At 34.7% G+C, this 15,606-nt stretch overlaps 1 protein-coding gene across 39 annotated transcripts in view; it reads left to right on the top strand.

Annotated features, from left to right (window-relative positions):
* The window catches only part of nfia (nuclear factor I/A), a 226,351-nt gene extending 212,035 nt beyond the window's left edge, over nucleotides 1–14,316 (top strand). For 23 of the 39 annotated variants that reach the window (XM_073936551.1, XM_073936542.1, XM_073936552.1 and 20 more), the window contains one exon: nucleotides 12,659–14,316. In XM_073936551.1, coding sequence (XP_073792652.1) covers nucleotides 12,659–12,673 — 15 coding nt within the window. In that variant the 3' untranslated portion in view covers nucleotides 12,674–14,316. 39 annotated transcript variants of the gene reach the window in all.
* Nucleotides 14,317–15,606: the final 1,290 nt, after the last annotated feature.

Below are 15,606 nucleotides of genomic sequence, written 5' to 3'. Positions count from 1 at the left end.
TACACGAAGTATCTTCTTTACAGTGGTTGGTTGGCATCCACCAATCCCACAATGCGTCGCTGCTGTAAACAGGAACATGTATGCTAGACTGCAGCTAAAATGAATTAATTTACCAAGTAATGGACAAACGCATCATATTGTAACTTATTTATATTTTCTATATTTAGTTAATATATTTAAAAAGTAATGTGTTACAGTATTAGTTACTTTCAAAAGTAGTGCCGTTACTATTAACGTGTTATTGCCCAACACTCAAAACACTTTTATTTCACTCTTGCCTAGTTTGTTTGTGCATTTGTAACTGCAAATGGTTTGTTTCCTTTTGTCTTTATTTTTGTTTGCTACACACTAAAATATGACTGTGCTAAATTTATTATACAGTCATTATGCAAACAGCAACTTTATAATTTAGCAACATGACTCGTTAGACAATTGCATTCCTTTTTAAACATCGAGGATTTTTGTTACAAACACAGTAACACTCTTTAGTCCCCTTGTCTTTGTTTACAACTCTCAAAACAAACCATTTTGTCTGTTAGTTTTTTCCTTTAAAAATAACACTCACAAACTCTTGTTTGCCCCATTCTGTTTTTTATTTGTAACACAACTTTTAAAACAATTTTGTTTCAGTCCCTCTTTTTTCTTTGTAACCCTTACACTTTCAAACAAACTTGTGTTGCATTCTCCTTTCTTTATTTTTGCTTGTAACCTTCACTCTAACAAACTATTTACTTTTTAATTTTGTTTGTTTGTTATCATGTAACTATGCAGATCATCAAATAAACACCCTAATTGTTGTAAGCAGTTACAAAAAGAAAACACTTTTACTTCAGGAGGCAGCTTTTGAAGTGAAAACTTTCATTAAAGTTAACTGAAAACGTTGCACAATATTCAGTCTTGTCTTATGACAACTTTGACGAGTTTTTAATCCACTTTAAATGTTAACTACTATATATATGGCTTGCGTCTGGAGGCCATCGCATCACACTTTAAATCCTTAAGGATTTTCCGCAAGCTACTTTCTGTCATCCTATAGAAACGAGGCCCGTGTACTTCTAATATCAGCTGCGAGAGACGTCGCCTACTGTGCCAGTGAACTCTTTGGGGCTCCGTCTAGCCAGACAGCGATTGGGACCGCAGGTTTATATTAAAGCCCTGTATGAGTCTCAGACGGGCCATATTGACGAGCCTGTGACCCCACGGCAGGGTTCGGTCGCACCATTTCATTGGTCTCATAAGCTGGTGTGGACCACCTCGGGGCGGGCAGGACAAAAGTTACCCGTGGCGGCCGGCGTGTTTCGGTGGTGGGGTACAAAAGAAAGCCAAAGTGACGGGCAGACAAGAATGATGTGACCCAAACTGTAAACATTCCTGGCGGGCCAGCCATGGTAACCGGGCAGAGAGCGAGAGACGGGACGGTATGATGGAGGGCTCTGGCAGGGGAGGGGGGACGGGTGTGAAAGGGAAGGATAGTGGGAGGGTGGCAGAGCCTCGGGGGTTTGCTGCCATGGGAGCTGTTGGCGCTTGCCCTCTTAGATGGAGAGGTTGGCACCACACGCAGAGATAGATATATGGACGCGGATTTGGGATCAGAAGTGGTGCCTTTTCAGGCTGAGGGGCCACTTTGTAACCTAATGGATTTAAAAGGCAGCTAAAAAGATATTGCAATAAAAAAATCTAAAGATTACTGTATGGCACAAAAAATGCAAGTTATATATAAAAATATAAGTAACTAGGGATGTTTAAAGAAGAATTTGTGATATATTTAAAGACATTAAGTGAGATGAAAAGCCAAAAAACAAGTTATTTATATTCTTCATTAGTGGATTTTGGTTTCATATTTTGAAAACTTTTACTTGTTAATTTTTTTTATTTTATATATTTGTATATGTATTGTTATTATTATTGGTAACACTTTATTTTATGGTCCATTTGAGTATTAGTAGACTGTCTGCTTAATATATGATGATACTGCTCCTTTAACTGACTAACCCTAACCCCAACCTAACAGTCTATAATCTAATGAAAATTAGTTGACATGTAGAAAATTAGTTGATGCAATATAACTTAAATTCAACAAATGGACCATCAAAATAAAGTGTGACCTTATTATTAATGAGGATGGAAAGTAAATGTACATGTAAATTGATTGTTATTTCAGTCTTTTGTGTAATTAAAAAAAAGTATGAATGCCTTTCTGCTATTGTTCAAGCATTGTTAATAATAATACAAAAAAGTATAAGTAATTTTTGACAAATTATGATGCATTTTTAAAATAAACATTTGTTACAACATAATTTACTTTATATTATAATTTTATGACAAAAATGTAACAATGAAATTTGTGTATATGTAAATATGCACATTGTGTATATTTTTGGCAAAAATGATATTGTACTATTGCATTATTCACATGCATTATATATAATATATCACAATTTGCATCAAAATGCATCAATAGCAGTGTTATATTATGTCTTAAACTCGATTCCTGGAGAGCCAAGGTGTGAGTTGGAGGTGGTTGGAGCTAAACTACGCAGAGCTGCGGCCCTCCAGGAATTGAGTTTGAGACCGCTGTTTTATGACAATCGTCACAATAAGTCATTTCTATATAATTACAAAATCTTATGTAAATTACTTTTATTAAATATCATATATTTTTATATAATAACAGCATATTTTTCATATTTATAACATCCCATAATATATAGTTAAACATCAATGCCATCATAAATTTGAATTTATTAAATGGGATAGCCCCTTGACATGAACCATCTCATTTTTGAGGGGGTCCCAAAGAAGTACATAAATCAAACAGAGTACAACACATCATAACAAACATACACACTAAACAAAACAAACAAGGAGCTCACTTGCACACCTGCAACATTTCCCCTTAGTCTAAAGCAGTGTTTCTCAACCACGTTTCTGAAGGACCACCAGCTTTGGTCTCCTTAACCAAACACGCCTGATTCAGATCATCAGCTCATTAGCAGAGACTGAAAGACCTGTAATGGGTGTGACAGACAAGGGAGACATATAAAACATGCAGTGCTGTTGGCCTCCAGGAACGTGGTTGAGAAACACTGGTCTAAAGCCTAAGCAAACAAAAACATATACTCAAAAGTACAATTTATATAAAAATAATTAATAAGCATTTAAATTATTATGAATAATTAACTAAAAAATTAATTTGTAAAAATGCATGCATTCTGAAAAAATTAATTAAATGTACTTCTATTATTTTTGCTATACTTCACATATATGTACTCAAAACTGAAATTCTGCATACATTTTTTTTATTAATCGTAATATAACTCTAAATGTATAAATAATTACATAATTGAACCCAGTTCTGCTTACACACTTAACGAAACCCACAATCAATCAATCAATTCTCATCAATAAAGCACAAATACTGCATACTCGAGCATGCAGAGGCCTGTAATCAGTGTTTAATCGTGCGGTGTTCAGAGCCTGCAGGCTGACCTCGTCCCGCAGCAGTGCAGATAAAGCAATGATTCATAAACGCCGTTTTTAATCAGAACGCTCTGGGAGGAACTGAGTGTGATGAGGAGCGTAGATACACACACTCGCGCGCACACACACACAGAGGGAGGCAGTAAATCGGGCCCATGGAGGCCGGGATGAGAATGCAGGCACCCTTGGCTTTTATTCGTTTCCTATAAACGTTAGCATGCGGGACAGATAACATCAGTAATTGACTCTTGTCCTCCACGTCAATTTGCCATAGTTAAGCATCTGCGGAGACGTCCCCACAAAACACGCCTAACGATTATTACTCCAATTCATAATAAATGTTCATTCCGGAGACAAAGAAAACCCGAATAGCTGCAGGGAATCTGAGGCCTCCTTAATAGTGTTGTTTAAATAAATGAGCATTTAATGCTGACATGAAGATGACTTTTCTTGACTGTTGTGATGTATATCCAAGTGATATATCTCCCAGGTCTGGGTAATTATAAATATTGAATCATTATAATAATAAAAAGTAGTAATAATAATAATAGAAATGAAAATAACAGCATATCTGCAGGGTCTTAAAAAGCCTTAACATGTCTGAAATTTCAAAATCAAAATTTTAAGCTTAAAAAGTCTTAAATTCCCTAAAATTTCATTCATTATGTTCTTAAAAAGGTCCTAAAAAGTATAAACCTGTAGAAATCCTGAATATTAATAATAATAATAATAATAATTAGTTACCTAAAATAAATTAACTGACAAAATAACAACAAAATATGTTAACGTAGTTAACATATGTAAATATTTTATCATTTTATATAATTTATATAATATTTTATAATAAATAAATAAATAAATATATATATATATATATATATATATATATATATATATATATATATATATATATATATATATATATACATATTATAATTTACATTATCTAATATTTTATAATAGTTTAAATGTAGAGACATAAATTGTGTTTTATATTATTACATTTAATATATCATACATATCTAAAGTTTTATATAATAATATGATATGAAATATTTAATATTGATGATTAATGACATATAAATTATATATAAACTTAATTAATTTCAGGCCGTTTGATAAAGTAATATTGCTGCAGTCCATGCAACCTTGAAATGTCTTGAAGGATTTGGATGTAAAAATATGTGCGTTTAATATTTTTATATTGAAATATGTAGCGAAAGCTTGTATTGAATAGGTGGCTGTTACCTGCAGTACAGTTATCAGCCAGCGGTGGTGCTATTAACATGTTTCATAAGTTATTTCGATGTTAGTTTCAGTATGTTTGTATTAGGGATGTCTATAAGCTAGTGTGCTACAAAATTTGCATTTAGAAAGAAATAAAACTGATATAAACATCTAAATTTTGCATTTTTTCAAGTTTCATACTTCAGTTTGTCATCAAATCTTTCAAGTTTCATACTTCAGTTTGTCATCAAATCTTAATTAATCAAATGCTTTCTAGTTTCTGATGTGCCCGTCGCCTCCAAGAAGTGGGAATTATTTACTCTTATTTATTAACTTTTTTTGCCAACTCTATTTAAATTTCTATTTATAAACATATGGTTGATCTTCCTTACAATAATATTTTTGTTTTAATATATATGTTTTTTTTATGTTTTAACTGGGTCATTAGAAAAAAATTTGCCTTTAGGCTTGTGTAAGTCTGAAATTTTAATTGTTATGTTCTTAAAAAGATCTCTTAAAGTCTTAAACTTGCAGAAACCCTGAATAATAATAATAATAATTAGTATTATTATTATATTAACAATAATAATAATATTTTGAGTTACCTAAAATAAATAAACTGACAAAACACACAACAAAATACGTTAATATGATTAACATATGTAAATATAATTTTATATAATTTATATAACATATTTATATATTATCATTTATATTATCAAATGTTTTTGAATAGTTTATTAAATATACTGACTTAAAGTGTATTTTATATTATTAAATTTAAAATATTTTGCATATCTAAAGTTTTATATAATAAATAAATATTAAATATTTGATATTTATAATAAATGATATATAAATTATACATAAACCTATTTAATTTCAGTTTAAAGATAATATTTAACATTTTCATGTAGTTCAAGTTGATGTACTTGTGTCTGTGGCCTGCTATTGGTCGTTCTCATGTGATTGACACATTGCCTCCACCCTCATCCAAGCACACACGTCATCATTGAAGAGGGAGGTGCGGTTATTTTAGTCAAAGATTTCACAAAATAATCATGTGCAACAATAAATAATTCATAACAAACACTGCAGTGTTCAATACAATTGGCCTTTAGATCACCCCCAATGCATTTCCTCCTCAAGCCAGAAGAGGGCAGAGTGCCAGACTGCCAAAAACAGACACACACACATACACAAATTAATTACCCAAGATTGATTTCAGCTCCACACCCCAGAAAATCACCAGCTCCTCTTTCTGTCCTCTTGCGCACAAATCTGGAGGAAATACGGAGTGAGCGCTTCCCTCACACCTGCGAACGCTCTAATAATAAACACCATGAATATGTTTATATCCCCCTCAGGTGTGCGCTGTTTGTTTGGGGTCGTCTAATGGACTGCCGCGCTCCGCTTTTTCCTCCTCTGGTCTGATGGCCAAATGTAAATAAATAATGTAGTAAATGTCTGCGGGGAGCTGTACGGCGTGGCTGGGCGGTTTGGGCTGGAGATGGCTTTTATAAGCACTGCTCTCCAGGCCCGGGCTGGTTTGCATTACATGAGGCTGAATTCCTCTGAGATGACACTCATCCTCAGGCACTTTAGCGCGGCCGCTGACTCAGCACTCCTCCACCTGATGAGATTACGCCTGCCATTGACAGCCAGTTAAAGGAGCAGGCCGTGATTCTGTCGCTCCGGCTACTCTGATCGCTCCACTTTAATCTCTTACATGCTCCTCGCTCGCTGCGGTCCACACAACTTTTGAAGCGTCTCGAATGAGCAGGATGTAAAATTGAATGCGTTTATTATTTTTATATTGTCATATATAGCGAAAGCTTATATTGAAACGTTCGCTGTTGTTGGCTACAGTTCAGTTATCGGCCACCGGTGGTGCTAATAACGAAATTTTACGCATAAATGTATTCAGTTATTTCGATGTTAGTGTCAGTATGTTTTAGTTTTTCATCAAATGTTGACCAATCAAATGCTTTCCAGGGTCAGACGTGCCCCGCCGCCTTCTAGACGCTTCTCAGTTGCTTTTCTTTTGATGCTCTTGAGCTCAACCACTCACACTGGCAGAGCAGTGATTAAAAACAAAACACTATTGGCTGTTTTTTAAAAAGGAGAGGGGCTACTCTGTCACGCTTTCTCTTCGCATTTCAATTGAAGTTACGTCAAACATTGAATAAAAAAGCACATTTTAAAGCACTTCCTGGGACCTTTAACATGTTTCAAAATTTTACGCATAGATATTTTTAAGAAAAAAGTGCAACAGTAAAGATTTTGCCCCGGGACTCCAAATATGAATGATGGAGATATTTTTAAATATGCTAGTGAGGATTGTAAAAAAAGAAAATGAAAATAAAAAATTGTTGTAATGCACTTTTGTGTGTAAAGTTAAGAATCGAGTTGTAGTTAGCAAGTACATGAATGAATCATTTAGTCCAGTGTAGTGAACTAAATGAGATTCAAATGAATTAAATACAAATGAATTTGTGAATTAGCCACTTAGACTAGTTTGATAAAACTTTTTTTTTTTTGATCGATTGATTGAATTAAAAGATTAGTTTCGGTATAAATGATTTGGTCACATGAAATGTTTTGTGGACAGAATCTACCTATTCACTGAAAAAAAGATTTAAAAGATGATTTGTTGGCAAGTCAGTGAGAGTAGTTTGGTGAACTGAATCAGTGAATTTGAATGTAAAAATAAATTTCAATAAAATAATTTGTAATTGAGTCATTTAGACTTTTAGTGAACTGAATCATTTGAGTCACTAAACAAAATAATATTCATAATTATTATTTATTTTCTAGTTATTCAGACAAGTTTAGTAAACTGAATCATTTGATTCATTGAAAAGATTAGATTTAAAAAATAGATTTGTTCATAAGTCATTCAGACTGATTCATTCATTTTGTATTCAGTTAGTCATTTTAGTAGTTTAGTAACCTGAATCAGTTCATGAACTTAACATATCTGAGAACTGAATCAACCGATTCACCTGAAAGATCTATTTTACAGTAGTGACGTACATTATTTATACTAGCTTTTGTAAACTGATTCAATGAAAATAAATCTGATTATAAAAACTTTTTCACACAAAGTTGGCAAATATAAATTCAGAAGACTTGGAATTTCTGATGTGAATCACATTTATGGTCATTTTATAAAGTCGATAGCCTCAGTACAAGTCATTGTTCATTATTGATATCAGAATGGTCTTTTATGTTGCACAAAATAAGTCCTAGAGTTTTGAATGAAGCAGAGTTTTAGAGTGAACTACACCTTTAACTGAGTTTCAGTCCGTCTGTAAGTCTATTAACCGTTACCGTTGCATTTCATTTCCTCTCTTTCCTCTCGTCTCTCTGAAGTGTATTCGTGTGTATTATGTCTCTAGCAGATGTGCTGCAGTGTGTGTTTGCTGTGTGTTATTTGCATGAGTTTGTCCCCTGCCTCCGCCCTTCTCCTTTCACTACATTAATACAGCTTTCACCTTGAAGGCTTTCAAACGGGACACTAAGGCTATTGATGGGTTGACTACAGCTATCTATCCGTCAATTATAACCGCTGACGTACAGCCTTTAAAAATCAACTTCGCCTGCATCCAGAGGAATCCCATTTACTTTAGCCAATAAGCAGATCTGGTCAAAAAAAAAAAAAAAAAAGAAACAGTATTTTGGTGTTAAATGATTAACTAAATAATACAAATATTTAATAATTATTAAGCTAAATAATGAACTTAATATTTATATTACATTTTATAAATTATATATATATATATATATATATATATATATATAATGTAATAACCACATTAATTGTAATTGCAACATTTAATTACATTTATTTACTCATTTAAAAACTATAAACATTGATTATGTTAGAAATATTCCTAAAATGTATTAAAATTTATTTTCATTTTTAGAAAAATGTAAAATAGAAATAGAAAAAATTTAAACATGTAAATTTAAAGACTTCTTCAAAAGTTTATGAAGTTTTTGTTCTCAAAATGGATGACAAAAAAGTGTGAATTAAATACTGTAAATGTTTTCATGGTGGTTTATCATTCTTTTGAAAATTAGCTTTTTCAAATTAATGATTCATATAGTGCTAACATGAATCTTTAAAAGGCCAGGTTCAAAATTCATAAGGGAACTGAACATCTCAAAAGCCCACAATAACAATCCTTTACAAGGCAAATGCTAACCGCACAGCTAATGCTAACCGCAGGCCAGGACGTCATTGTAGTTGTATGGAAATGACTTAATCTAGTACAAATCCTTCCTGCCAGAACGAAACACAAATACACCAGTGTTGACTTTGTGGGCGACTTCATCCAAACTAAACCTTTAGGAAAATGACATTTCCTCTTAAAGAGACAGTTCACCCAAAAAATAGAAGATTTGCACTTTAGTCACCCTCAGGTCATTCAAGATTGATTTTTTTCTTGAGTAGAACAATAAAGGAGATCAACAGACACTGGCACTTTTAGAGCCCCAAAAACAGATACAGGCAACACAAAATTAATTACCCACAACGTCTGAGAATACATTAAGGTGTTATGAAGTGAAATGATCGATCTGTGCTAAAAAATGAGCACAGTTTTCTTCGTTAAATACTCCAAGCTTAAAATCAGCTATCCCACAATGCATCAGAAGTGATGCTTTTAGACTTGATGGTCGCTTCTGTTTTTTACTGCTATTTTACTTTAAGTATGAAATTATTGTAAATTATAAATATAAAACTTATTTTACTGTTAAATAAATCTGTATAATGATAATGAAAACAGATTTTAAAATGTTTAATCTGTGAAAAATAAATATCCGAAGCATTATCTCGATATTATCAGAATATCTCCATTTGTACTTGATTCTTTTCCCCTAATCGAGCTGCATTTGTAGCTGCGAACATGCGACTGTAATTTCAGCCTGGTTGTCCTCCGTCAGTCTGGATCAGTCTGTGCTGGTATCTGCAGACTAAATCATATCCGTCAGCACAGAGAAACACAAACCGGCGTCCGCAGGGTGACGGAGAATCTCGCGCGTCTCCTGAAGTCTCCTCAGGACAGAGAGAGAGAAAGTTTGAGCGCGGTCGAGCTCATAGACAAAGACACGAGGAAGAGCTGCACTGCAGCCGAGCGCACAAACTCCACAGTCAGCAACTTCTATTGATTAAAAACTAACCTTGCCGTCTCTGCGCTGCGCTCGCGGTGAGCTGGAGAATTTCAACGAGCCGTCCACATTTCCAAACTCACAAATCACATCACTCGCCTGCACTATAGCACTGCATTACTGTAGGAGGTCAAGCTTCATATTGTACGTCTAATGTACATTACATATATAATCAACTAAACAACTAAAAAGAAAAAAATTATATATATATATATATATATATATATATATATATATATATATATATATATATATATATTAGTCGTTATATATATATATATATATATATATATATATATATATATATATATATATATATATATATATATATATATATATATTATAGGTGGACATAGATACATTTTTTTATCTAAATTAATCTCACTGTTAAATAATGCACATGTTTTTTTAATGCAAATATATTAATTATATAGTTTTTTATATACATAGTTTTATATACAAATAATGTTTTTTAAAAACTCAGACAAATTGAGTGTTACAACAATGAGCAGCTTATTTTTTTGCAATTATTTGGCAGTCCTCAACACTTGACTCTGATTGGCTAAAAACTCCCCAGTCTTAATTAATCACGACGTCTGATTGGCGGCCATATGTAATGTCCCGAGCAGTGGGCGGAGCATGAGAATCACAGCACGCGACGACTCCCCTCTCATGTTTATTCACAGCCGGAGCCGAAAAGTAGAAAAGAGTCCGAAAGAGCTGCGAGGCCCCTTGTCTTGCTAATGATAGTCACGTATACGGCCGTCTGGTTGTCCCTCGCAACCAGACATGATGTAACAGCAGGATGAAGTTGGACTCGGTGGGAGGAGGGAAGCTGAAAGGGGAGGAGAGCAGAAAGAGCGAACCACACTTGCTGGAAAACCTGAACAATGGAGCTCCGCAATCAATAAGGCCATTTCACTGAGGGATTACAGAGCAAACTTGTTCACAGACGCTTCTCTGCAGCTCCCTGTGACGGGGAGTGAAGCTGTGAAGGCATTCAGAGAGTCAAACTGCATCTTAACTTCTGAGACACCAGAAAAGAATGAGCGTTTTCTGCATGAGGTTGTAATGGAGATGCAGGCGTTCAGAGTTAAAAACACTGCACCAAAGGTTTATGCGCAACTCATTTTTCTAATATTCACAGAGGAAACTTGATATCATCCATTGTGAATGGATGGCTTGGAAAATGTTTTGATGAATAAAAAACTTAATCAACACACAATGGGAATCTTGCATAGTACGAGATCAAATTCTGTTTACTTATTAGACAACAATTAATAATAATAACTTTGTTTATATGAAAAAGAAATGAATTTTAAATAGAACAAAATACAATTAAAAATGTGACAAATATTATAATATTATAATTACTTTAAAAAAAAAAAAAAGGAATTAAACGTTCCTGTGATTAAAAGGAACATTTTCAGCATCATTATTCCAGTCTTCAGAGTGTGACATGGCCTTTCAGAAATCATCTCTCATCTCTCATGAAACATTTCTGATTATTCCTGTTGTGCTGCTTCATGTCTTGGTTGAGACCATGTTTTATTTCAGGTTCATTTGATGAAAGCAAACCTTTTGAAAACATTCCAAACGCCACTTTTCAAACAATCCAAATTTTAGACTAATAAATGAATAAACCAAATCAACTAATTTTACAGCTTAATGATAGTATACAGATTCTGACTGGTGGTGAAAGTGTTCTTGCTGCTGGTGTCTATTTTCAGCTGCTGCATAATATCAAAATGAGAGTATAGTTCCTCTGCATATCAGCCTAGAACATGGGTGTCAAACTCCTGGAGGGCTCCAGCCCTGCACATTTTAGTTCCAACCCTGCTTCAACTTGCTCACCTGTAGGTTTCAAACAAGCCTGATAGACTCAGTTAGTTTGATCCAGTGTGTTTAATAATTAGGGTTAAAGCTAAACTGTGCAGAGCTTCGGCCCTCCAGGAATTGAGTTTGACACCTGTGGCCTAGAAAATTGCAACTTTTCAATTTCAATCGGTCTTAATACACAATGTAACTACAGGAGTCAAGCTTTAAATTGGAAAATACTTGAAAATCTGTGGTCATTGTTGAGCAAGATGCTAAAGGTCTAATCTGATTCAATGATCTACAGTCTCAACAAAAACAGACAGGTGCAAAAATTTGGGCACCCCAACAGATGAATGACATCAGTCTTTTGTACAGCCAGCCACCTTTTACTGCTTCTTGGGTCCCTGAATTCTTGCTCAAGGCATTTTAGCCTATTTTATTGCAGACATTTTCCAGTTCAGTCAGGTTTGATGACTGCCAAGCATGAACCGCCCTTTTCAAATCAATCCATAAATTTTTAATGATTTTTAAGTCTGGGGACTGAGATGGCCATTCTAGAACATTGTATCATGTCTGAGCATGAATTCCTTGGTAGATCTGGAACTATGCTTTGGGTCATTGTCCTACTGAACAACCCTTGCCGTAACTTTAGCCTATGGACTGACTCCTTAGCAAAGTTTTACAGAATCTGCAGATACTGGGTGAAAAACATGACATTATGTAGCTTTCACTAGAAACCGTATGTCATTTCATTGTGCTCTTCTTTTATAAAGAAAGATGGGTGCCCAAACTTTTGCACAAACCTGTATGAACGGATTTAGAAATAGCTAAACTCTAGGGGAGTTTTAAAATGAGCCTGCTTTCAAAAAAGTGGATTGTTTCTTGAACACTCTTATTTCACTGACCTTATTTGCTTTGTTAACATTAGCGATGTGTTCTTGCCTTGTCTCGTTTGCAGTGGTACCTGGGCTAAAGACTCCCGAACACGGACACACGGCCGCTCCGAGGTCACTCGACCACCCCCTCTGTCTCCCCTGAGTACGACCCGCAAACATGTACACCAGTCTGAACAGAGAGAAGCCACTTGCTGCCCCGTACCGGACAGACCCACAGCATGGCTCCAGCCGAACAACCCCGCCAAGCCCTGGAACAAGAGGAACCGCTTACACCCACTTACTATATATCTATATAGTCCAGATGTATTCTTCCATATGTATGGTTTACATGCCTATATTCATATATAGTAGCTGTCCAGCTCTTCTGAGGGTGGAGCTCAGATAAAAAAAAAAAACGAAGAGCTTTTTTTTGTTTTCCTAATTTTTTTTTTTTGTTTTGAAAACGTGCACGTTTTATTTTTATTTTCTGTTCGTTTGTTTGTTTTTGTTTTTTATGGTTCACCCTCACAGATAGACGAGGAAAAACGTAACATGACGCAATCAAAGAGCTTCCCGCTTCTGTGCCTGTGGTGTTAAAAAGAGAGGCGTTTCGAGATCAAAAACGCAGTCGACGGCCAAGGGTCGCGAACCCACAACCATCTGGAGGTCGGAGCTCTGCCTTTCAATCACTCGTGTTTCGACGCTGTTGGAGGTTTCGCCTGGGTCAGATTTACCACCAGCTAAAAAACAAACTAATCTAAACAAATGTGTATTGCGTCTTCTGGACCATTTGCTTCCCTTCCACCGCCATCATCACCACCACCGCCATCAAGGACTCAACCCCATTTTTATCTGTTGTTTTTGTCATTTTTGGGGCAGGCGATGAAGAAGTCATGAACGGTGATGTTTGATATCAGGTCATTTTACAGGAGATCTCCCCACTTGGAGGCATGTTCATATTTTGTGTTTTTCTTACAAAAAAAATGAGGAAAAAAAAGAGAGAAAGTCATAGTGATTGTTTCTACTAAACCCCAGCCGGAAGGTCTGTGGCACGCCAAGGGCCGAGTGAAGGTTCAATCTTCCAGAAACTTCAAGGGAAGGTTAACCGTGAATACTGAATTGAGGAAAGTGCAATTTTGTTGGGTAGATGTTGGATTGTTAAATATCTTTGTAAGATAGATCGTTGAAGCGATTTGTTGAAAAGTATATATATATAAATATATATATTTTTCTTCCTAGTCCGTTCACACCTCCAGGACTCTAAAATATCGGGGTACAAAAAAAAAAAAAATAACAACAACAACAACATGTAAAGAGAAAAATAGAACAAATAGCCTTGTGAGAAATAAGGGGAGCTGTAATTGTTTTTTTGAAATGTGTTTGTTTCTTTGTTTGTTCATCTTTTGTTAGCATTGTAGAACAAATAATCCCTTTAAGAAATATCGCCGTCAACTTTCTAGTTTCCGAAACGCTACAGCAGTTTTGATTTACTGTACGCAAAAGAAATTGCAGTTTGGATGTAAGGAAAACATAAAAATCGCCTGATTGAAGGGATAGTTTGGCTAAAATATACAATTGCTTCTTTCTTTTTAACATCTCATAGTAGATTTTTAGCTGAAAGTGTGGTCCTTTGTGATTTATAAAATGTAAGTTATTTTTACAGTAGTAAGCGCATCATTTGTAATGCTTTTTGCTCCTGATGATACATTGTAAAGTGAAACGGAATACTTATAAAGTAGAACTGAAAACCATCATAAAACCCTTTTTAACTCTAAAAGTGCCAGCATTCATTGGCTGTTTCCATTCAAAGATGTGAATTAGCCCAGCAGACACACAACATCAAAAGACGTTAATATTTGGCTAGATTTAGGTCACCAGTGTCTTAGGACAATGTTATTTTGATGTCCAATAACGACGTGAAATGACGTTGATATTTTGTTGATTTTAGGTTGTGTTGGAAAGTAATCAAAATCCAACGTCAAGCCAACATCTTAAACCAACGTCATATTGACGTGAAATACTGACATTTATTCATTAAGTATGGCAACCAAAATCCTACGTTTGATAGACGTCATATTGGTAACGTCCACACAACGTCAAGCTGTAACATCATTAGACGTTGATATTTTGTTGTTTTTAGGTTGCGTTGAAAAGTAACCTAAATGCAATGCCTGTCTGACGTTAAACATTGATGTTGGGTTCTGACCTCAACCCGATTTTCATTTCCTACAAAATACAACATCCCACGATTGGGATATAACTTCAATCTGTGCCTGCTAGGAGACTTGTTTGCAAAACTGGAATATCACATAAAACATTTGCGAAAAAACATAAGATAAAATTAGTTAAATGTGTCTTCGTTGTCGTTTATGCACATTTTTTCTCATCGAATAAACTGTTTAAGTGCATAAGGATTTTTTTTGCACATTTTCAAAATGTATCCACACCCTGGTGTTTCTATGAAGCATTTTTTCAATGCACGTAAAAATAGGTGGAAACATGGCTAGTGACTTCACTAAATCACTGAAAACCACAGTTTTAGCTACAAATCTTCTTTAACGTTCTACTGAGGAAAACAAATTAAAAATTTCAGACAAACCATCGCTTTAAATTTGTCCGAATGTGAACACAACAAGCGACTATCGAACTAACTTCCTTGCCAACACTTTCAAAAACTGTTGCGCAAAAAATGTGAAGATCCGAAAGCTTCCCTTGCATGCAATTTCCGTTCTTTTTTTGAGTTAGTTTTTCGTTCGTTTCCTGTATGAAACATATATATAAATAAATATATATATATATACGCTTACAGTCTCATCCACCGTCGATCAAAGCTCAGTAAAGTTACGAAAAATAAAAAAGAAATAATAATCTGCATGTTCTAGTGTTAGTGACAAATTTTTACATAGATTACGTAGAGTTTAAAGTAGTGTGGAAATATTGTAATCCCAACATCGGGCACTTGCCGATCAAGTATTTGTTTGGTCCCTTTAAAAAAAGGGTGTTTTTACTGCTGTTCTCACAATCAACCAGC

This window comes from Danio rerio, chromosome 22, assembly GCF_049306965.1.
Source record: "Danio rerio strain Tuebingen ecotype United States chromosome 22, GRCz12tu, whole genome shotgun sequence".
Classification (NCBI taxonomy): domain Eukaryota; kingdom Metazoa; phylum Chordata; class Actinopteri; order Cypriniformes; family Danionidae; genus Danio; species Danio rerio.
The sequence above is the reverse complement of the archived record's forward strand: the minus strand, read 5'-3'. Positions and strand labels throughout refer to the sequence as shown.